Consider the following 25,309-nt stretch of genomic DNA (forward strand, 5'->3'; position numbering starts at 1 on the left):
GTGAGTCCGTCAGATCAGAGGCAGTAGGGATTTTCCTGTCCTACTTTTGGGTGTCAGGTAAACTGTATTAAGTAAAAAGTACATTATTTTCTTTAGGAATGTAGTGAAGTAAAAGTTGTAAAAAAGATAAATAGTAAAGTACAGATACTACATAAGTAGTACTTGAAAGTATTTTTACTTAAGTACTTTACACCAGTGTGTGTGTGTGGCTCGTCTCGCATATGTAGGCTAGCCTACTCATTGGATAATTATAGAGGCTGGTAATTGCATAAGATACAGGATGTCAGAGTTTTATGACAGGATGATCAAATAGGATAATTTCAGATTCAGTTGGACAACTATTTTAGCATGTCGCTCTCTTTTTTTAAATCCCATTTTGATACTGATAAAAACATATATTTAAACAAATCCATCAATCCCTGTCGAAACAAATTGTTTTAACAATACCACAATTCTGTGTGCTCCCAAAATGCTATTCTGTAGCCTTCTAGAATGAATTAATACATTTTGGCATTATCAATTGCAAATAAGCTATCACATAGGCCACCAATAACAAGCACATTATAGACTAGTACTGTTGTTATTTACCTGTGTATTGACATGGTGAGCCTATTCTCAAATGACACTTTCACAGCTCCAGGGTGACCTCTGGTGGATAAAGGAGTAGGGTGTTTATTGAGATTAATAAGGGACAATGTTATACAGTATGTAGACAACTATTTATTGTCAGACCCGCATTTATATGAGATGGATTTTCAGTCTCTCTTGAATAAAACTGTATTGTTATTGTTTTACTATTAATACATGTCCCGTGGAATGTAGACGTCACCTCGTAATTGTTTTATTTTGTTTTGTACTGTTCTCAGATGTCTCAACCACTAAACTCTAGAGATCTTTATCTCTCCCCAACAAACTGATGCAATAAGTGACATTTAGATAACTACCCCCCAGCAGCAGCCCAGTTCCGTGCTGGGCTGCTGCTGACGACAGTGTCACTACTCTCACGGCTCTAAGTGACTGGATGACCGCCTCAGAGTGGCTTTCTGCTGGACCGGACCTGGTCTCTGTATCAGGACCGGACCTGGTCTCTGTATCAGGACCGGACCTGGTCTCTGTATCAGGACCGGACCTGGTCTCTGTATCAGGACCGGACCTGGTCTCTGTATCAGGACCGGACCTGGGAGAGGTTGTGAAAACAGGGTTATGGTTAATTGATGGAGACTGATTTGATAAATACTGGGCCCAAAGCCAACATAGTACACTATATATACAAAAGTATGTGGACACCCCTTCAAAAATTAGTGGATTCGGCTATTTCAACCACACCCGTTGCTGACAGGTGTATGAAGTTGAGCACACCGCCATGCAATAGACAAACATTATTGCGAGTGTAGCGAAATGCTTGTGTTCCAAGCTCCAACAGTGCAGTAATATCTAATAATACACACAAATCTAAAAACTAAAATAATGGAATTAAGGTATATAGAAATATTAAGATGAGCAATGTCGGAGTCCGGAGTACACTATATATACAAAGGTACAGTATCAGTAAAAAGTTTGGACACACCTACTCATTCAAGGGTTTTTCTTTATTTTGACTATTTTCTACATTGTAAAATAATAGTGAAGACATCAAAATGATTAAAGCGTGTTTGCAGAACCATCCCTGTCATGGCATATCCTGGAAACAACAATGCTCTGACGTCACTATCACTGCCCTCACTTCATGAGAAAAGAGTGAAACTGTGCCTGGACTTTGCTTTCTCCCTGTTCAAGTCCCCCTTCAGAGACGTGTTACCTGCCTGCCGAGGACAATTGTCAGACAGATCCACCTGCTCTCTATTCCACATGCCAGGACTGAGATACATAAAAGTCGCCCATTCCATACCTATATACAGTACCAGTCAAAAGTTTGTACACACCTACTCATTCCAGGGTTTCTTTATTTGTACTATTTTCTGCATTGTAGAATAATAGTGAAGACATCCAAACTATGAAATAACACATATGGAATCATGTAGTAACCAAGAAAGTGTTAAAAAAATCAAAATATATTTTATATGAGATTCTTCAAAGTAGGCACTTTTTGACTTGATGACAGCTTTGCTGGAATTTCTTTCCTTAATGTGTTTGAGATCAGTTGTGTTGTGACAAGGTAGGGGTGGTATACAGAAGATAGCCCTATTTGGTAAAAGACTAAGTCCATATTATGGAAAGAACATCTCAAATAAGCAAAGAGAAATGACAGTCCACCATTACTTTAAGACATGAAGGTCAGTCAATCTGCAACATTTCAAGAACTTTGAAAGTTTCTTCAAGTGCAGTCGCAGAAACCATCAAGCGCTATGATGAAGCTGGCTCTCATGAGGATCGCCACAGGCAAGGAGGACCCAGAGTTACCTCTGCTGCAGAGGATAAGTTTATTAGAGTTACGTGTAAAAAAAACGTCTGTCCTTGGTTGCAACACTCACTACCGAGTTACAAACTGCCTCTAGAAACTGCAACGTCAGCACAAGAACTGTTCGTCGGGAGCGTCATGAAATGGGTTTCTGTGGCTGAGCAGCTGCACACAAGCCTAAGATCACCATGCGTAATGCCAAGCTTCGGCTGGAGTGGTGTAAAGCTCACCGCCATTGGACTCTGGAGCAGTGGAAACGTATTCTCTGGAGTGATGAATCATGCTTCACCATCTGGCAGTCCGACGGACAAATCTGGGTTTGGCGGATGCCAGGAGAACGCTGCCTGCCCCAATGCTAGTGCCAACTATACAGTTTGGTGGAGAAGGAATAATGGCCTGGGACTGTTTTTCATTGTTCGGGATAGGCCCCTTAGTACCAGTGAGGGGAAATCTTAACGCTATAGCGTACAATAAAATTCTAGACAATTCTGTGCTTCCAACCTTGTGGCTACAGATTGGGGAAGGCCTTTTCCTGTTTCAGCATGACCGGTGTGGATGAACTTTGAAGAGATGTGGCCGGAGGGGATGGCTGCCGTTTTATTGGCTCTTAACCAACCATGCTATTTTGTTTGTTTTTTCACATTGTTACTTATTTTGAACATAATGTTGCTGCTACCGTCTCTTATGACCGAAAGAGCTCCTAGTGGCCGGGGACTTTAATGCAGGGAAACTTAAATCAGTTTTAACTTATTTCTATCAGCATGTTAAATGTGCAACCAGAGGGGAAGAAAACTAGACCACCTTTACTCCACACACAGAGACGCATACAAAGCTCTCCCTCACTCTCCATTTGGCAAATCTGACCATAATTCTATCCTGCTGATTCCTGCTTACAAGCTAAAATTAAAGCAGGAAGCACCAGTGACTCGGTCTATAAAAAAGTGGTCAGATGAAGCACATACTAAACTACAGGACTGTTTTGCTATCACAGACGGGAATATGTTCCGGGATTCGATGACATTGAGGAGTATACCACATCAGTCACTGACTTCATCAATAAGTGCATCGAGGACGTCGTCCCCACAGTGACTGTACGTACATACCAGAAGCCATGGACTACAGGTGACATTCGCACTGAGCAAAGGGTAGTGCTGCCGCTTTCAAGGAGCGGGACTCTAACCCGGAAGCTTATAAGAAATCCCGCTATGCCCTCCGACGAACCATTAAACAGGCAAAGTGTCAATACAGGACTAAGATGGAATCGTACTACACCGGCTCTGAAGCTCGTCGGATGTGGCAGGGCTTGCAAACTATAACAGACTACAAAGGGAAGCACAGCCCAGTGACACAAACTTACCAGACGAGCTAAATAACTTCTATGCTCGCTTCGAGGCAAGTAACACTGAAACATGCATGAGAGCATCAGCTGTTCCGGATGACTGTGTGATCACGCTCTCCACAGCCGATGTGAGTAAGACCTTTAAACAGGTCAACATTCACAAGGCCGCAGGTCAACATTCTCCCTCTCTGAGTCTGTAATACCAACATGTTTCAAGCAGACCACCATAGTCCCTGTGCCAAAGAATACTAAGGTAACCTGCTTAAATGACTACTGATCCCGTATCACTCACGTCTGTAGCCTGAAATGCTTTGAAAGGCTGGTCATGGCTCACATCAACACCATTATCCCAGTAACCCTAGACCTTGTACCCTAGACCTTGTATCCTTGTTGTCCCTGTACCCTGTGGTACAAGGACAACAACCAATTTGATCAAGACAAAGGAGATGATTGTGGACTACAGGAAAAGGAGGACCGAGCACACCCCCATTCTCATTGATGGGGCTGTAGTGAGAGCTTCAAGTTCCTTGGAGTCAACATCACCAACAAACTAACATGGTCCAAGCACACCAAGACAGTCGTGAAGAGGGCATGACTGAAAAGATTTGGCATGGGTCCTCAGATCCTCAAAAGGTTTTACAGCTGCACCATCGAGTGCCACGCCCTGATCTGTTTCACCTGTCCTTGTGATTGTCTCCACCCCCTCCAGTTTTCGCTTATTTTCCCCAGTGCATTTATCCCTGCATTTCCTGTCTCTCTGTGCCAGTTTGTCTTGTCTGTTTCAAGTCAACCAGCGTGTTTTTCCTGTGCTCCTGCTTTTGCTATTCTCTCTTTTGCTAGTCCTCCCGGCTTGTCCTCCCGGTACCTCCTGGACTCTGATTTGGTTTTGACCTTTTGCTTGTCCACGACTATTCTCTTGCCTACCCCTTTTGGTACTAATAAATATCAAACACTCTAACCATCTGCCTCCCGTGTCTGCATCTGGGTCTGGCCCTGAGCTCTTATATTGAGAGCATTCTGACGGGTTGCATCACTACCTGGTGTGGCAACTGCTCGGCCTCCGACCGCAAGGCGCTACAGAGGGTAGTGTGTATGGCCCAGTACATTACCTGGGCCAACCTTCCTGCCATCCAGGACCTCTATACCAGGCAGTGTCAGAGAAAGGCCCTAAAAATAGTCAGACTCCAGCCACCCTAGTCATAGACTGTTCTCTCTGCTACCTCACGGCAAGCGATACCGGAGCGCCAAGTCTAGGGCCAAGAGGCTTCTAAACAGCTTCTAACCCCAAGCCATGAGACTCCTGAACATCTAATCAAATGGCTACCCAGACTATTTGCATTGTCCCCCCCTTCTATGCTGCTGCTACTCTCTGTTATTATATATGCATAGTCACTTTAATAATTCTACCTACATGTACATATTACCTCAATTACCTCGACACCGGTGCCTCCGCACATAGTCTCTGTTCCGGTACCCCCTGTATATAGCCCCGCTATTGTTATTTACTGCTGCTCTTTAATTATTTGATATTCTTATCTTTACTTTTTTTTAGGTATTTTCTTCAAACTGCATTGTTGGTTAAGGGTTAAGGGCTTGTAAGTAAGCATTTCACTGTTGTATTTGGCGCATGTGACAAATAAAATTTGATTTGACTTCACTAATCTCTTGTGGCTGAATGGAAGCAAGTCCCCTCAGCAATGTTCCAACATCTACTAGAAAGCCTTCCCAGAAGAGTGGATGCTGTTATAGCTGCAAAGGGGGACCAACTCCATATTAATGCCCATGATTTTGAAATGAGATGTTTGACAAGCTGTTGTCCACATACTTCTGGTCATGTAGTGTATGTTGCTATACAGTATAGCTGCAAGTGATTCTGGCCTGAGATAGCCTATAGACTGCTCTTGCGCAAAGAAATATATACAGTGGCAAGAAAAAGTATGTGAACCCTTTGGAATTACCTGGATTTCTGCATAAATTGGTCATCAAGTCACAGCAATAGACAAACAACTAAAAACACAGAAATTATTGTATTTTTCTTGTCTATATTGAATACATAATTTAAACATTCAGTGTAGGTTGGAAAAAGTATGTGAACCCCTCGGCTAATGACTTCTCCAAAAGCTAATTGGAGTCAGGAGTCAGCTAACCTGGAGTCCAATCAATGAGACAAGATTGGAGATGTTGGTTAGACATGCCTTGCCCTATAAAAAACACTCATGAATTTTGAGTTTGCTATTAACAAGAAACATTGCCTGATGTGAACCAGAAACATTGCCTGATGTCAACCATACCTCGAACAAAAGAGATCTCAGAAGACCTAAGATTAAGAATTGTTGACTTGCATTAAGCTGGAAAGGGTTACAAAAGTATCTCTAAAAGCCTTGATGTCCATCAATCCACGGTAAGACAAATTGTCTATAAATTGAGAAATTTCAGCACTGTTGCTACTTTCCCTAGGAGTGGCCATCTTTCAAAGATAACTGCAAGAGCACAGCGCAGAATGCTCAATGAGGTTTAAGAAGAATCCTAGAGTGTCAGCTAAAGACTTACAGAAATCTCTGGAACACGCTAACATCTATGTTGACGAGTTTACGATATGTAAAACTCTAAACGAGAATGGTGTTCATGGGAGGACACCACGGAAGAAGCCACTGCTGTCCAAAAAAAACATTGCTGCAAGTCTTACAGTTGAAGTCGGAAGTTTATACACCTCAGCCAAATACATTTAAACTCAGTTTTTCACAAATCCTGACATTTAATCGGAGTAAGAATTCCCTGTCTTAGGTCGGTTAGGATCACCACTTTATTTTAAGAATGTGAAATGTCAGAATAATTGTAGAGTGATTTATTTTAGCTTTTATTTCTTTCATCACATTCCCAGTGGGTCAGAAGTTTACATACTAATTGAGTGTATTTGGTAGCATTGCCTTTAAATTGTTAAACTTGGGTCAAACTTTTCAGGTAGCCTTCCACAAGCTTCCCACAATAAGTTGGGTGAATTTTGTCCCATTCCTCCTGACAGAGCTGGTGTAACTGAGTCAGGTTTGTAGGCCTCCTTGCTCGCACGCGCTTTTTCAGTTCTGCCCACAAATTTTCTATAGGTTTGAGGTCAGGGCTTTGTGATGGCCACTCCAATACGTTGACTTTGTTGTCCTTAAGCCATTTTGCCACAACTTTTAAAGTATGCTTGGGGTCAATGTCCATTTGGAAGACCCATTTGCAACCAAGCTTTAACTTCCTGACTGATGTCTTGAGATTTTGCTTCAATATATCCACACAATTTTTCTTCATCATGATGCCATCTATTTTGTGAAGTGCACCAGTCCCTCCTGCAGCAAAGCACCACCACAACATGATGCTGCCACCCCCGTGCTTCACGGTTGGGATGGTGTTCTACAGCTTGCAAGCCTTCCCCTTTTTCCTCCAAACAGAACGATGGTCATTATGGCCAAACAGTTATATTTTTGTTTCATCAGACCAGAGGATTCTCCAAAAAGTATGATCTTTGTTCCCATGTGCAGTTGCAAACCGTAGTCTGGCTTTTTTATAGCGGTTTTGGAGCAGTGGCTTCTTCCTTGCTGTCACGGTTGTTGTAAGAGATGGACCAAGGTGCAGCGTTTGTTGAGTTCCACATATTTATTTAAAGTGAAACGTCTTTAACCAAAACAATAAACAAGCAACTGTCATGGCGTTGGCCTGTGGGTGAGGTTTATGACCCCCCCTGCCCCATAAATACCTTTCTCCCTTCCCTCTCTCTCTGACTCTACTGAAGGACACTTGAATAGCCTTTGTTAAACATAGAGAGTCTGGGAACACCAAACAAGTGGGGGGAAAGGAACCATATTTCAGTAATAGAACCAGTTGAAAATATGCGTTGGTACTTAATGAATATGATGTCAGTTCGGTTGTCATCTGAGACATTATGATTGATGACAGGACGACATAAACTGTATCTGGGAAAGTCTACACATTATGGTTATCAGATTCACATGGAATTGTTGTGCAAATTAAATTAAACTATTTGTGAAAAGATTAAATGTAATTTTAGCTTCCAAATGAGAGAATTGGGTTTTCATAAGGTTAGAGCCCTGCTCAATCAGTGGCCCGCCCCTGTGAAGAGACATGGGTTATAAACTATGAAACACACCATTTTCTCCCTCCACTATATAAGCCCTTGACGAAAATGTAACCACCTGTTCCGAGGATGATAGGACGACGGTCCATACGTTAAAAAGGACTAACATGTCAACTACAGAACTAAGCCAACCTCAGCGTGAGCTTTGGTTGTGAATGGTATGAACTTTGAACTCTTATTCACTAAAGAAGTGAGACATCCTAGCCGTTGAGTTAGCAACAGCAGCTGTAAACGTGGGCTAGGAAAGGACGGACGACATATCCAGCCTAACACAAAACGACGATACTATGACGTATCCAATTTACCACCAGTGACATTCGTCCGAGGACAGGAAGATCTCTGTTGGCCAACACGACCAGCATGTATGACCAACCTACCGAAGTGCAGCTGAGTAAATATTTATTGCATTTCCCTTTTCCAAATGGGCGGTAATTTAGAATGCATAAGATACTGTATTTACAAAAGCTTAGCTTCTCCCTTTGTTCCTCAGTCTTCCCGCTCTTTCATTCAAGCCCAACCCCCTCTCTTTGTGTAACAAGCCATCATACAGGTTCCGGCCACCAGGGACGTTTTCTGTATGACATAATTTGCATTCTGTGTATATGTCATTCTGTGTGATTAGTTAGGTGTTTAGTAAATAAATAATTTAACCCAATTTTTGTATTGCTGATTCAACTTGTTAGCCAGGGTTCGTGAAGATAACCAAGAATTTACAACTTTCAGATGAGACTGAAATAAGGTGACGATTAATATTGACTGCTATTGATTTAAAATATTACTAGGTCTTTAAGAGTTATTCGGAAGATAACAGCTCTATAGACACTCTTTCGTGGTGCCCCGACTTTCTAGTTAATTACATTTACATGATTAGCTTAATCAGGTAATATTAATTACAGAGAAAGGTGATATGACATGCTATTCTATAAAATCCTATCACTTAGTCACATAGCCAAAGACACGACACAACACTACGTGGTGACATAAGCACCTATACAAACAATATCCCACAAACACAGGTGGGAAAAATGGCTATCTTAATATGATCCCCAATTAGAGGCAATGATTAGCAGCTGCCTCTAATTGGGAACCATACAAAACACCAACATAGAAATATTGAACTAGAACACCCCCTAGTCACGAACCAAGGGCTCTCTATGGTCAGGGCGTGACACTTGCTGAGCGGCCTTTCAGGTTATGTCGATATAGGACTCGTTTTACTGTGGATATAGATTCTTGTGTACCTATTTCCTCTAGCATCTTCACAAGGTCCTTTGTTGTTGTTCTGGGATTGATTTGCACTTTTCGCACCAAAGTACGTTCATCTCTAGGAGACAGAGCCCGTCTCCTTCCTGAGCGGTATGACTGCTGCGTGGTCCCATGGTGTTTATACTTGCGTACTATTGTTTGTACAGATGAACGTTTTACCTTCAGGTGTTTGGAAATTGCTCCTAAGGATGAACCAGACTTGTGGAGGTCTATAATTTTTATCTGAGATCTTGGCTGGTTTCTTTTGATTTTCCCATGATGTCAAGCAAAGAGGCACTGAGTTTGAAAGTAGGCCTTGAAATACATCCACAGGTACACCTCCAATTGACTCAAATGATGTCAATTAGCCTATCAGAAGCTTCTAAAGCCATGACATCATTTTTTGGAATTTTCCAAGCTGTTTCAAGGCACAGTTAACTTAGTGTATGTAAACTTCTGACCCACTGGAATTGTGATACAGTGAATTATAAGTGAAATAATCTGTCTGTAAACAATTGTTGGAAACATTAATTGTCATGCACAAAGTAGATGTCCTAACCGACTTGCCAAAACTATAGTTTGTTAAAAAGAAATTTGTGGAGTGGTTGTAAAACAAGTTTTAATGACTCCAACCTAAGTGTATGTAAACTTCCGACTTCAACTGTAAGTTTGCAAAAGTGCATCTGGATGTTCCACAGCGCTACTGGCAAAATATTCTGTGGACAGATGAAACTACAGTTGAGTTGTTTGGAAGGAACACAACACTGTGTGGAGGAAAAATGGCACATAACATCAAAACCTCATCCCAAATGCAAAGTATGGTGGAGGGAGCATCATGGTTTGGGGCTGGTTTGCTGCCTCAGGGCCTGGATAGCTTGCTATCATCGACGGAAAAATGAATTCCCAAGTTCATCAAGACATTTTGCAGGAGAATGTAAGGCTATCTGTCCGCCAACTGAAGCTCAACAGAAGTTGGGTGATTGAACAGGACAACGACCCAAAACACTGAAGTAAATCAACAACAGAATGGCTTCAACAGAAGAATATACACCTTCTGGAGTGGCCCAGTCAGAGTCCTGACCTCAACCCGATTGAGATGCTGTGGCATGACCTCGAGAGCAGTTCACACCAGACATCCCAAGAATATTGCTGAACTGAAACAGTTTTGTAAAGAGAAATGGTCCAAAATTCCTCCTGACTGTTGTCTGATCTGCAACTACAGAAAACGTTTGGTTGAGGTTATTGCTGCCAGAGGGTCAACCAGTTATTAAATCCAAGGGTTCACCCTGCACTGTGAATGTTTACACGGTCTGTTCAATAGAGACATGAACACGTATAAATTGTTTGTGTTATTAGTTTAAGCAGACTGTGTTTGTCTGTTGTTGTGACCTAGATGAAGTTGAGATCAAATTTTATGACCAATTTATTCAGGAATCCAGGTAATTCCAAAGGTTTCACATACTTTTTCTTGCCACTACATATTCTCTCAATATACTACTTGTCTGTGTGAAACAGTACAGTATACATAAGGTAACAGATTGCAAAAACACAATTTGATTTTAGAAATTGGTTGATTTAATGTTATGTGCTGACAAGACAGAGAGATGATAAGTATAAAAACGGACACAGCTTAACATAGACAATTGGCCATGCTAATGTTTATCAGATACAGTAATAATCGTGTGAACAGAGTACTGCTCTGTACTCAGAACAAGTGAAAAGGCAGTTCATAACATTGAATAAATATGCATCCAAAGCAGATCAATGGGCCAATAAAAGTTAGTATAAAAATAGAGAATATAAGTATTAAATTATGAAAACATCTATTCATATTAAAGCTAAACATTTGGATCACCCAAGCATTTTTCATTTCCAGTATATAAAACTATTTACAGTAAATCCATGGAAGACTGATACAGGAGTGAATACAGTTCAGTCAAGAACCATTTTATCCCAGCAATCACTCAATCACATTTATTTATAAAGCCCTTTTTACATAAGCAGATGTCACAAAGTGCTATACAGAAATGCAGCCTAAAACCCCTAACAGCAATCAAGGCAGCACGGTGCCTAGGAAAAACTCCCTAGAACGGCAGGAATCTAGGAAGAAACCTAGAGAGGAACCAGGCTCTGAGGGGTGGCCAGTCCTCTTCTGGCTGTGCCGGGTGGAGATTATAAGAGTACATCGCCATTAAGGACAGATTGTTCTTCAATCTGGCCTAAAGCAGACTAAAGACTTCTAAAAAAGGAAATTATAAACAAATAACTAAAATTATACATGCACCAACACTACAAACTGTATCAAGATATATAAAATAGAGAATATACATACATATGCGTGGAATTTGACTTTACAACAATGATTTTGGTACCACCCACAGGTGGAAAAATAAATGACAACAAATTCAAAAAAACAAATGTGGTTGATAATTACTATTTCTTAATAGGTTACAGTATGTACAAAAAGCTTCTGGTTGGTCTGTTAATTATTATAAAATAGAGAGAGGTCTGTACTTGACAGATAACAATCACAGTGAATTGTCAAAAATAGTAAATCACATTAGATTGGATTCCAGAATACCATTTCATATACTGTACAGTGCTTGTGGTAATCTATTGTCTCATACTTGACATTATATTGTAATGATATGCAGTTAGATGCAGCTTCTGAGAACTCAAGAGACACGGTACATATGTTACCACATGTAACTGCATATCATTACAGTCTATAGCATGGCTGCCCAATCCTGGTCCTGAAGGGCCGAAACACTACTGGTTTTCATCCTCTCCTTATCAGGGACTAATTCAGACCTGTGATACCAAGTGAGTCCAATTAACTACCAGGTAGAAACAAAAACCAGATGTGTTTTAGGCCCACCAGGACCATGATTGGGCAGCCCTGGTCTATATCCTACAGTGCACATTCACAATTTTGATGCTTCATAGAGGTGACAGATGAAAAGGTAGTCTATAATATTTACAAAAATATTAGAAATCATCAAAAAAGCTTAGGCTTCCAGCTTATTGCTGAGGATTCCTGAGATGTTATGAGCACCCAATGAAGGGATACCAGGTGGGTGTAATTCATTATCAGGTAGAAAAGAAAACCAGCAGGCGCCGGACCTCGCGGGGTAAGAGTTAAATACCACTGGAATACAGTATCACACTAAACTAGTCAATATGCAACAGACTGTCTAGCAGGCCTACTCTAGACACTTCAGCAATATGAATAGAGTACTTTTAATCAGTGGTTTACCCTAAACCAAAACACACTGGCAGCCCTTAGGGAAATGCCTGTAGCAATATTTGCTAAATGCCTGTTTTAGTATATTCCTTGTTTACTTCAGTGGCAATTCTACCTAAGAAAGTTACATAGAGGAAATTCCCAAAACTGATTTTCACCAAAAATAGAAAAAGAAGTGTACAGCAATTAAAAAATGATATAATGAAAGAAGTTGTGCTCCCCGCTAACCCTTCAAATATTTTGTCAAACTATCTTAATTGCGCCTCACCCACACCTTCAAAAACCTGCATAGACCCATCGTGACTGGCTCATAGGTAAAAGGGCAGTTTTACCTCCCCCTCTCCAACCAGTTGGTTTAGCTCTTCACAGCCCCCCATGGCTGCAGAGTGGCATAAGGCATGATGAACTGCGGGGGTGGCTGGGGCAGGACGTAGTAGCCGAACGCTGGGGGAGGCGGAGGCGCGTATATTGTGGTGAGGAACACAGGACCCTTCTTCTTGTACGTTGTGGGCCACACAGGGGCAGGGTGGTAGAAGTACTGCTGAGAGGTGGGCTGGAGCTGGAGAGAGAGCGAACAGAGGGAGAGAAAGATCTTAGATAGGATTCTGATTATAATTAATCTTCATATCAATAATCAGAGCGTACTTAGAGAGCACTTCTTCTGGATGTGTAGGATCTGGTGCTACGTGTGTCCACAGTGCTACATTGCGGATGTCAGAGAGGGAGATTTGGTACCACATTAAGGTAATGTAGATTAACAGAAAAGTTCTTACCAGTGTTTTGGTGACCTTCTGTTGAGCATGCTCCACCCTGAACCTGTCCCGAACCCTGGGCATCATGGCAATCACACAAGGTATGCCCTCCACCTTCTCTTTTTTTCCCTCTTTCTCTTTCTTCTTCTCCTCATCTTTTCTTTCCACCGTCTCTCCATCCTTCCCCTCCTCCTCTGTATCGCTGGAGACAGCAGAGCCACAGTCAGACGAGCTGGCAGAGTGGTAGTCGGACGTATCCAGGTCGACATCTTTGTCTCCTTTCACATCTTCCTCTTCTCCTTTGAAACGAGCTACTGTGAAGTACCTGCAGTTCTCCCCTGACCTGTGAGAGAGGAAAGAGAATACATTAGTTCCTGTAACAAAACCTATAAACCTTGTAGCCCTTTCCTGCAGTCAAATGACCTAGTGGCTTCATGGGTGGAATGGTATTAATATTTTTCATAATCAAAAAAGCCGCTGAAAATGGGGTGTTTTTTTTTATTTCAGTCTTCCTTCTGTGATGTATATAAAGTGTAATATTGGGATGCAAACTCTAAGTTGAATACATTTCAACTCTATATCTGATATGGAACAGGTGTCTTATTTTTTTAAAGCCCATAACCATATGTGTGAGGTGTATACTTTTGTTTCACAATAAATTTGTTTAAGATTACCAAGAAACACTCTGTGTGACCTTGATTTAGCCCACTGAAGTAAAAGGTTGAAGGGTCTAACAGTTTCACTTGTATCAACCCATCTCACTCGGGATCATTTCCTCATTGTAGTTGGTGTCACCCTCCTCCTACCGTAACTTGATGAGTCATCACATAGTGGGCAGGTTCGTACAACACATGCATCATGATGATAAATATGGTACCTCCAGAGAGCTGACTGTATGACTGTACAATGAATGATGAATGAAAGCCTTCTTCCTCTGCCTTCTGAGACTGAGTATGTCACTGTCTCACTGTGTGTGTACGTCTGTGCACGTGTGAGTAACACAGTGTGACTCACCGTGCGCACACCTCCAGTGGGTCGATCCACAGCGCAATCTCACATGGGAGGCCCAGCTCGCTGAGCTTGAGCTTGCTCTCCTCACACGCCTTCAGCACCTCCTCATCACACGGCACCCCCTCGCTTACCCTGATGCACCTAAGAGGGGTCAAAGGACAGAAAGCTGTTCATCTGTACCAGTCAACTTATCATCATATACATGTCTTCTCAGAGACATCCACACGAAATAACAACCCACTTACTTCCCTTCTTTAATATTTCACTTCCCTTGTTGTTTACCTGTATGCCTGTCCTTTGTTGGGGTTGTCGGGGTACCAGTGGTCTTTGAATTTGTTGAGCAGAAGTTGCCGCAGCTTTCCAGCAAAAGCGTCAGCTTTGGTACCATCCAAGCCACCCCGCTCCACGGCTAGGCGTCTCAGGAAATTCACCCCGGCGTTGACCTCTCTCTTCATCGTTTCTGTGAGTAAATAGGTGCAGAAAACATTAGTCTATCCTGTAAAGCTACTCAACTAATTTAGAAGATTTGAACCAACTGTATAGCATGGGAAAAATATTCCAAAACTACAGCGTGTGTGTTCAATTCACAAGCCACCACCACTATCAACAAAATTATTTTCTCAGTTCCTCAAACCCTAGAATAGCCCTATTTCACAGTCTACCTTTCAGTCTAATGTTGGGCAGGAGGAAGTCAGCTTCTCGGATAAGACCACTTCCTAGAGTATTTAGCCACTGTGTGTTTTCTATTATCATTACCTTCAGACCACACTAGAGGTATATGTTCAACGTACGCAAGTCAGACTGGCCTTCTGTTGTTGAAACAAACTGGGAGTCAAAGGTCGTAGTTTGTATACAGGCAAACAAGATGCAAATAGACTCATAGGCCATGTTGGCATATGAATATGTCACATGCTTAAAACGTGTCAGATTCAGGTACAGACCAAAGGTACAGTATGTGCCTTCTGATCGATTCAGAGTCTGTTTCTTCTCAATAGTGCCAGTGTCAGATTGACACAGGGGAGAAGGTACAGTACAACCCCTGCCTACAGTACAGGTCAAAGAAGTGTAATGTTTGCCAGTTTAGCAGAAACGCTGAGCCAGTGTAGCTGATTAGCCATCATGAAACTACGTATGTGAGGAGTGCAAGTGTGTTGACTTCCTGCTCTGGTTTAGTCGAGGTGCGAGGGTTAATTGGTGTTGTTAGTGTAGACCTGACAGAGAGGCAGGGAGAATCTGAAAAAAGAACACTGGTTGCATCAGCTTGAGGAAGGCGTGACAATTATATTCCAACTTAAGCATCTTCCCAGAGGTGACAGACTTTGTCTGGTGACACAACTATGTACTAATGGCATTACGTAAACTGTTGAGCAATTATACAGAAACAATTTGTTTCTACAGGTCACAAGTGAAGAAGTTAATTTCCCTTAAGACCAACATAACAAATAGCTTAACCGTACAGTCCCACCGGGCACAGACTGTCACGGTTGTCGTCGGTGAATGAGGACCAAAATGCAGCAGGTACGTGTATGCTCATATTTAGATTTATTCACTTACAAAAACAACTGAATACAAAATAACAAAACCACTAGAACTAACAAACGAACAACAAAACAGTCTGGCAAAGCCTAGGGCTGAACACAGAACAATCACCCACAAAACACACCCTCATTTATGAGACTCTCAATCAAAGGCAGATAGAAAACACCTGCCTTCAACTGAGAGTCCCAACACCAATTCACCAGACATAGAAACAGACATACTAGACTCCACATAGAAATACCTAAACATAAACCAACACCCGGAATTACTAAAACAAACACCCTTAAACCAAACACACCACCCTGAACCACATAAAACAAATACCCTCTGTCACGCCCTGACCAAACTACAAACAATTAACCTTATATACTGGCCAGGACGTGACAGTACCCCCCCCTTAAAGGTGCTACCCCAGAAGCACCTTAAAAACAAAAACAAAAAAAAATACCCCCAAACAATACCTAAAAGAAAAATTCCCCCTTACTAAAGGGAGGGAAGGGAGGGTGGCTGCCGTCAACGACGGCACTGTGCTACACCCCCCCTCCCCAACCCACCTATATTGGAGGCGGCTCAGGTTCTGGCCGTTCGGGGCAGTCTGGTGGCTCGGGGCAGTCTGGGCAGTCTGTCGGCTCGGGGCAGTCTGTCGGCTCGGGGCAGTCTGGGCAGTCTGTCAGCTCGGGGCAGTCTGGGCAGTCTGTCAGCTCGGGGCAGTCTGGGCAGTCTGTCAGCTCGGGGCAGTCTGGGCAGTCTGTCAGCTCGGGGCAGTCTGGGCAGTCTGTCAGCTCGGGGCAGTCTGGGCAGTCTGTCAGCTCGGGGCAGTCTGGGCAGTCTGTCAGCTCGGGGCAGTCTGGGCAGTCTGGCCACTCCGGGCAGTCTGGCCCCTCCGGCAGGTCAGGGCAGTCTGGCCCCGCCGGCAGGTCAGGGCAGTCTGGCCCCGCCGGCAGGTCAGGGCAGTCTGGCCCCGCCGGCAGGTCAGGGCAGTCTGGCCCCGCCGGCAGGTCAGGGCAGTCTGGCCCCGCCGGCAGTTCAGCGCAGTCTGGCCCCGCCGGCAGTTCAGCGCAGTCTGGCCCCGCCGGCAGTTCAGCGCAGTCTGGCCCCGCCGGCAGTTCAGCGCAGTCTGGCCACTCCGGCAGTTCAGCGCAGTCTGGCCACTCCGGCAGTTCAGCGCAGTCTGGCCACTCCGGCAGTTCAGCGCAGTCTGGCCACTCCGGCAGTTCAGCGCAGTCTGGCCACTCCGGCAGTTCAGCGCAGTCTGACCACTCCGGCAGTTCAGCGCAGTCTGACCACTCCGGCAGTTCAGCGCAGTCTGACCACTCCGGCAGCTCCGACGACTGTTGACTGGCGGGCAGCTCCGACGACTGTTGACTGGCGGGCAGCTCCGACGACTGTTGACTGGCGGGCAGCTCCGACGACTGTTGACTGGCGGGCAGCTCCGACGACTGTTGACTGGCGGGCAGCTCCGACGACTGTTGACTGGCGGGCAGCTCCGACGACTGTTGACTGGCGGGCAGCTCCGACGACTGTTGACTGGCGGGCAGCTCCGACGACTGTTGACTGGCGGGCAGCTCCGACGACTGTTGACTGGCGAGGCTGGGTTTACGCACTTGCCGTTTAGTGCGGGGAGCGGGAACAGGACGAGTCGGACTGGGTGGACGCACTTCCGGGTCCGCACGAGAGACAGGAGCTGGAAACCCAGGGCTATGGAGGCGCACAGCCGGTCTAGATCTTACCTCCTGCACAACCCGCCTTGGCTCGATGGAACTAGTAGCCCTGCACGAGCGGAGTGCTCGTACAGGGCAGACTGGGCTGTGCAGGGGCTTGATGGTAGCCGTGCGTAGAGCGGGAGTTGGGTAGCCTGGTCCTCGGAGGCGTACCGGCGACCAGATGCGCTGCGCAGGCATCCTCCTACCAGGCTGGATGCCCGCTCTAGCACGGCACCTGCGAGGGGCTGGAATAACTCGCACCGGACTGTGCGTGCGTATGGGTGAGATATTGCGCTTCTCAGCGAAACATGGCGCTCCCCACCTCATACGCTCCTCCATATAACCACGGGTAGCTGGCTTCCGGCTCTTCCCTCGCCTAGCCAAACTACCCGTGTGCCCCCCCAAAAAAAATTATTGGGGGTGCCTCTCGTGCTTCTCCCTCAGCGCGTCTCTGGCCTCGTACCACCGCCTCTCTGCCTTGGCTGCTTCTATTTCCCACTGCGGGCGGCGATACTCCCCAGCCTGATGCCAAGGTCCGACCCCGTCCAGAACTTCCTCCCAAGTCCACTTCTCCCGCCAGTCCAACTCGAACTCCGTCTGCTCCTTCCTCTGCTGCTTGGTCCTTTGGTGGTGGGTGATTCTGTCACGAATATCTTCGTCCTCTGACGATATAACGAAATCGTCATCGGAAAATGAGGACCAAAATGCAGCAGGTACGTGTATGCTCATATTTAGATTTATTCACTTACAAAAACAACTGAATACAAAATAACAAAACCACTAGAACTAACAAACGAACAACAAAACAGTCTGGCAAAGCCTAGGGCTGAACACAGAACAATCACCCACAAAACACACCCTCATTTATGAGACTCTCAATCAAAGGCAGATAGAAAACACCTGCCTTCAACTGAGAGTCCCAACACCAATTCACCAGACATAGAAACAGACATACTAGACTCCACATAGAAATACCTAAACATAAACCAACACCCGGAATTACTAAAACAAACACCCTTAAACCAAACACACCACCCTGAACCACATAAAACAAATACCCTCTGTCACGCCCTGACCAAACTACAAACAATTAACCTTATATACTGGCCAGGACGTGACACAGACGTCAGTTCAACATCTAGTTTTGATTCACATTTGGTTGAGTTGTCAACTAATGTGAATTCAATGTGAAATCTGAAGAGAAAAGAAATCACGTCATTGGATTTAGGTTAAAAGTTTGGTGAAAAAAAGACAAAATGCCCTTACGTTGATGACTTTATGCAAATCCAATTAGTTTCCCACGTTGATTCAGCGTCATCACATTGATTTTGGTGGTTGAAATGATTAAGAAACAATGTTGATTCATCAGTATTGTCCCAGTGGGGTAGGTTCAGTGAGCTTATACAGTTTGTAACCACTTTGTAACTCAGTTGTAGAGATATGCCGGATGGTGAGGTAACAGTCATATTCATTACATTATTACTTCACAATATTGCTTTCAGATGCTTTTGATGATCACATGGTACTGTGTTTGTATCTTATTCAATAACAATGCATTTTTCATTAGAACTCTACCAGTACACGGTCACAGGTCCTTGAAGAACTCAGTGTGCCTCAGGATGTTATGTCGAAACTCTCTCCCTCTATCTCTCTTTCACATAAACACACACGCAGACAGACACAGATACACACTACAAACAGTACCCTCAGTCTGAAGACAACTCTCTAAACCCAGCTGATGATGGTTTTTCAGCTAGGATTTCCTGTTTCAGATTGCTGGCATAACTGAAAAGCATTTGCAGGTGGTGCCTCTAGTCTGCACTCTTAAACTGCCTCATCCCACCATTGGTGGAAAGAATGTTAGATAGGCAACAGGATATTTACAGTGGGGGGGGGTGACAGAATGGTATTCCTTTTTACCTTAGGGGTATACTGGAGAAGGGTAGACTATTTGTTTATACATGTGATCTCATCTAAAAATGTGACATGGACCAATTTCAATGAACTGAAAAAGATTGTTTTCATCACCATGTTGAAACCCAATAGGAATGTCAGTGAGAAGTTACTGATGTAGGACCTTAATTTGAGCCAGTTTGCCACAGCAGGAAAATAAATCTGCATCAACAGGAAATGTGAATTATTATGTGGATTATAATTAATGTAAGTTTCTGTAGGGGTTGATACATTTTTTGTAAGGGAAAATCAAGTCTTAAAATGAAAAGTGGAAACTATAAACTTCAGAAGCCTTTTTAAACCTCAAATACACTAAGTTTAATGTCCTGCTGTGCAGAACAGTTCTCCTGCAACAGGGTGATCAAATTAAGATCCTACATCTTTGCAGAAATACAGTAACACAGACTGTTACAGACACAGACTACCGACTCATCACATTGTTCTGACTGACTAGTTCCCAGTCTGACCACTTCTCTAACTTCACAGCCACATAATGTCTTTCAGTCTAATAATATCAACCACAACTATCACCACATGTTTGTTCTTTTTCAGACTGCACAGCAACATATAGATAGATGTATGATCTTCATTTGACCTGTATTGTCACAGCAAGATAATTCTGCAGCGACTGGATTGGAACGTTTAGTCCATAATGTTGCTCGATCGGTGGTTAGGCTATTAGCTGACCAAAGGTAGGCTACATGAAAAGTGTAATATTGTTAATATAACGGTGTGCTCCTCTGTATTTCAGCAACAACAGAGTGAGTGATCAAATTAAGATTCTACAACTGTAGAGACATTTCTCAAAAGTGTAACTAACAGACACATATTTTGGCCACTGCTGTACATCACTGAGGATGTTGAGAGGCAAATTGAGAGACATGAGCATCTCTGAACTTAGTAATGTGGTTCTTGTGCAGTATCTAGGCCAGGGTATGTAATGGCAAGGGTTATCAGGTCAACAGGTGGTGAGAAGTTTCATTCTGTGCGAAGCTCCACTCCACTCTGCAGTCTAGTGTGAAACCTCTTACAGCTCAGAGAGCTGACCTCATGTTAGATGATGGCCCAGTCATTTACTGATTGCCTCACATGTCATCATAAACTTTGCATATTAAAGTTCCATTATCGCTGTCATGACTAAATCATTCACTACCTTATTTAGACTGGATTGATGTGGACGTTGCTCATGATTAGATTAGAATATGTTAGGACCACTGAGACCAGAATAAACATCTTCCTGTCTATAAATTATATCTTTGAGTTAAAAAATGTAATGCCATGAGCAGATCTGCATTCTGCTAAGACCCTCATCTATGTCCTAGATCGGTGGTTCCCAAACTTTTTATAGTCCCGTACCCCTTCAAACATTCAACCTCCAGCTTAGTACCCCCTCTAGCACCAGGTTCAGCGCACTCTCAAATGTTGTTTTTTGCCGTCATTGTAAGCTTGCCACACACACACACTATACGATACCGTCATTAAACATAAGAATGACTACGTTTTTGTCACAACCCGGATCGTGGGAAGTGACAAAGAGCTCTTTATAGGATCATGGCACAAACAATAATAATATGATAATAATCTACAATTTTGCTCTGTATTTAACCATCTTACATATAAAACCTTATTTGTTCATCGAAAATGGTGAGTAACCCACCACAGGTTAATGAGGAGGGTGTGCTTGAAAGGATGCACATAACTCTGCAATGTTGGGTTGTATTGGAGAGAGTCTGTCTTAAATCATTTTACACACAGCTATGCCATTATTTAGTTTTAATGCTAGTGACGGCCGAGAATCCACTTTCACGTAGGTACAAGTTATAAAATAATATCCCGAGTATAAATCCAGTAATGTACACACTAATGGTGGCACTTTAACTGGGGAGGGCGGGCTCATAGTAATTGCTGGAATATAATTAATGGAATGTTTGATACCATTCCATTCACTCCATTTGTTATTTTGATCCGTCCTCCCCTCACCAGCCTGCTCTGGTACACACACTTAAGGTTAAAATAATACGTTTCGACGTGTGGGACGTTATTGGCATCCTCTCTTGCTTGAGGGAAAATTAGAGAACAATAGAGGACATCAACCACCTGAGCCACGGCCTGTTCACCCTGCTGTCATCCAGAACGTGAGGTCAGTACAGGTGCAGCAAAGGTGGGACCGAGAGACTGAAAAACAGCTTCTATCTCAAGGCCATCAGACTGTTAAATAGCCATCACTAGCCGGCTACCACCCAGTTACGCAACCCTTTACCCTAGAGGCTGCTGCCCTATACATAAACATGGAACAAACTGGTCACTTTAATAATGGAACACTAGTCACTTTAATAATGTTAACATACTGTTTTACTCATTTCATATGTATATACTGTATTCTAGTCAATGCCACTCTGACATTGCTCATCCTAATATTTATATCTTTTTTTATTCCATTGTTTTACTTTTAGACTTGTGTGCATTGTTGTGAACTGTTAGATACTACAGCACTGTTGGAGCTAGGAACACAAGCTTTTCGTTACACATATTTAGCAGATGTTATTGTGGGTGTATGTGACCAATATAATTTTATTTGAAGGTGAAAGCCCCCCTCCCCCCGTACAATTGTTCGATGTCATGACATACCTGGACCTCCTATTGAGATGTGCCTTTTGGTAAGTAAATCAGGTGATAAAGAGGTGAAAATGAGCCTGGGTGTGTCTTTAAGTCAAGTCAGATCTGAGGGTAAATTGCATTTACAAGCAGATCAAGCATTCCAAAAGCAGAGTCTTTGAGTGACGGTACACAGTGGCTCACTGCCTCTAACAGACAAAGCAGTAACACTGAAGTGTTGGTATTGCAGCAACCCCTGTATTGATCATTGTGTAAAGACCAAGACATGACCTATCTACAGCCCAATAACAACATACATGTCAGTCCATGTTGTGCAAGGGTGAGAACGTTGACATGGTGTCCCAATAATCTGAACCAGTCCACCTAGCCTAACACGGTTCCATAACCTATATAATAAGATGAGTGAACACTGGCAGTGAGAAGCTTCAGTGTTATACATGCTGTCTGTATTTTTTTGGGACCAGTTAATTCATATCTGTTGTGTAATATGGCTGCTTGGAATATTATGGTTAGAGCACATTAATGTTATAGAAGCATATACAATACATTAGATTTTTGGCCCATGCCATGTGGTGAGACTTGTTGATAGCAAGTTCATGTAAATTGCAAGAAAACAGCTGAAACTTCAGATCTAAAAGAGTGGATTTGAGTGTCCTATAGCCCGGCCACGTGCTTCCTGAGCCCATGGAAAGAGTCCATACTGCAGAGATTGGATACATTGTAACACTTGAACTCAAGTGATTGCTATAATGTAACTTGTGAAGAACATTAAATGGTTAGTATTTAGAGATCACACATCCTATAGGCTACACGTCAAACAGATTTCAGATTGGGTTTTCCGTTCAGCCCGTGGCTTTTGTAATTTTCCGCGTTGTGGTGTGGACTTTTTAATTTTTTTTTTACCTCGTTCGAAAACATTGAACAGGGGAGTGGGTTCTCAACGCGGAAATCCCCCCCATGTAATTAGAAATTTACTTGAATAGATTCTGCGTTTATCCTAAAGATTAAGTTTACATTGTTTAAAATATGCAAACTTAAATAATATTCCGATTTGGGAATAAAAAACGACAATTAAACTAGGCTACAATTAAATTATTACATGCTACAAGGATTGTCGTGGTGAGTAGGCTGTTGTAATTGTTGTAATTTCTAGTCATTAAGCAAGATATTCCCCAAATAATAAATACATTTACAACGTTTGTAATAACCAAACAATAACCAAGTTATTTAAATCACTTGTGAAAAGATCCTACATTTGTTTACAAAATAATTTTTCAATCACAACAAAAGGTTGACTTACAAATATGGTAAACTTCTCAATATTTCTCCCTTACCTGTATAATAACAGCAGTATTTTAAATATCCAGTACAATGACAGTTTTCTCTATTTCCTCTCTATATTGCTGTGATCAGACTACTTGTATAGTTATCGGCACATGTTGCTTCCTTGTTCTCTTTAGTACAGTCAAAGCGATCCACGTTCCACGTCCCGCCCCTCTGGCCTTCTCCTCCAATGGGTTTTGATAAAGAGACGAGGAGAGAGGACGCGAGGTATCTGCAATTGAGATTTTCCATGTGTTGCGTAGGGGTGGTGCAAGCGAGAAGTAACACCGTCAATATGACTAACTTCCTTGTTCAGCGCTATGAGCAATATGCTGACTCCCTTTTACTACACTTTGAGACTCCCACTACAGACCAAATATGGTAAGCCTGGGTGAACTGAGGGTCTTCTATTATCATAGGCTATCATTCAAAAACATGTAAGGATGAAATGTAATTCTCACCATGTTATAACCTTATTATAGTCCTAAACAATTATTATTTATATTGATGAATAGTAGGCCTAACAACATTTGGCTTGTAAGACTATTACAACAACAGCCCCTCAATGTAAAATGTCAGTCTACTCAACTTGAAATCCGTCTGTGATAAGCTTCCATGTTCATTTCAAAGTTATTTTGACCCTATGTAAGTGTGCTTGTAGTGACTTCATAGGCCGGCATGTTGGTACCATCAATAGTCTCTGACAACCAGATGACCCTATGATCACTCGACTACACAGAAGATGCCTCCCGGACTCTTCACTAACACGACTAGAAGCCACTACTTCTCCGGATTCCTGCCGTAAGCTCTGGACCTTTGCATCGGATCATTGCAACTAGCTAGCTGCTACCGAGTGGCTGTAGTGGCTTGCGCCCTTGTCCCAAAGCTAGCACCAGTTAGCCTTGAGCCAGGCGCATCTCCCGGCTAGCAAACTATATTACTCCAGCTACATTACCTCTTTTGCCAATTGGCCTGGACCCTTTGTCGACACGGAGCCCCGCAGATCCATCATGACTGGTCTGCCGACGTAATTCCATCCGATGTGCCCTCAACCAGCCTTTGTCGGACGTCGATGAAGACGCTTCTGCTAGCCCCGGCCTGCTCACTTTATGAACACTGTGTCTCCCGGTTGCTGGCGTAGTAACAACTTTCCTGTTTCATCTATTGCTGTTCACTGGACCCTATGATCACCTGGCTACATAGCTGATGCCTGCTGGACTGTTCAAGAATCACGATACTCCATTTTGTTTGTTTGTTTATCTGTCGGCCCCAGCCTCGAACTCAGGCCCTGTGTGTAGTTAACTGACCCTCTCTGCCCATTCATCGCCATTTTACCTGTTGTTGTTGTCTAAGACAGCTGATGCTGTCTTACCCGTTGTCTTAGGTAGCTCCCAATCAACACCTGTGATTGCTTTATGCCTCGCTTTATGTCTCTCTCTAATGTCAGTATGCTTTGTATTCTGTTGTTTAGGGTAGTTATCATTGTTTCATTTTACTGCGGAGCCCCTAGCCCCACTCAACATGCCTCAGATACCTCTTTGTCCCACCTCCCACACATGGGGTGACCTCACCTAGCATAACTAGTGCCTCCAGAGATCCAACCTCTCTTATCGTCACTCAATGCCTAGGTTTCTCTCCACTGTACCCACACCCTACCATACCCCTGTCTGTACATTATGCCCTGAATCAATTCTGCCATGCCCAGAAATCTTCTCCTTCTATTCTCTGTCCCCAATGCACTAGACGACCAGTTTTGACATTCTTTAGCCGTAACCTCATCCTACTCCTCCTCTGTTCCTCTGGGTGATGTAGAGGTTAACCCAGGCCCTGTGTGTCCCCAGGCACTCTCATTTGTTGACTTCTGTAACCGTAAAAGCCTTGATTTCATGCATGTTAACATCAGAAGCCTCCTCCCTAAGTTTGTTTTAATCCCTGCTTTAGCACACTCCGCCAACCCGGATGTCCTTGCCATGTCTGAATCCTGGCTTAGGAAGGCCACCAAAAATTCTGAGATTTCCATCCCCAACTACAACATTTTCCGTCATGATAGA

The 25,309-nt window shown here is 43.3% G+C and overlaps 1 protein-coding gene across 1 annotated transcript; it reads right to left on the minus strand.

Moving 5' to 3' along the window:
* Positions 1–10,669: 10,669 nt before the first annotated feature.
* On the minus strand, positions 10,670–23,458 carry LOC115164509 (maternal B9.15 protein). Its single transcript, XM_029717061.1, has 5 exons — positions 23,270–23,458; positions 14,407–14,584; positions 14,128–14,265; positions 13,135–13,456; positions 10,670–12,920 (listed from the first exon to the last, which is right to left on the minus strand). The coding sequence occupies exons 2-5, from the start codon at positions 14,577–14,579 to the stop codon at positions 12,717–12,719; spliced, it is 837 nt and encodes a 278-aa protein (XP_029572921.1). The 5' UTR covers positions 14,580–14,584; positions 23,270–23,458; the 3' UTR covers positions 10,670–12,716.
* Positions 23,459–25,309: the final 1,851 nt, after the last annotated feature.

The sequence above is a fragment of the Salmo trutta genome, chromosome 3 (assembly GCF_901001165.1).
Source record: "Salmo trutta chromosome 3, fSalTru1.1, whole genome shotgun sequence".
Classification (NCBI taxonomy): Eukaryota; Metazoa; Chordata; class Actinopteri; order Salmoniformes; family Salmonidae; genus Salmo; species Salmo trutta.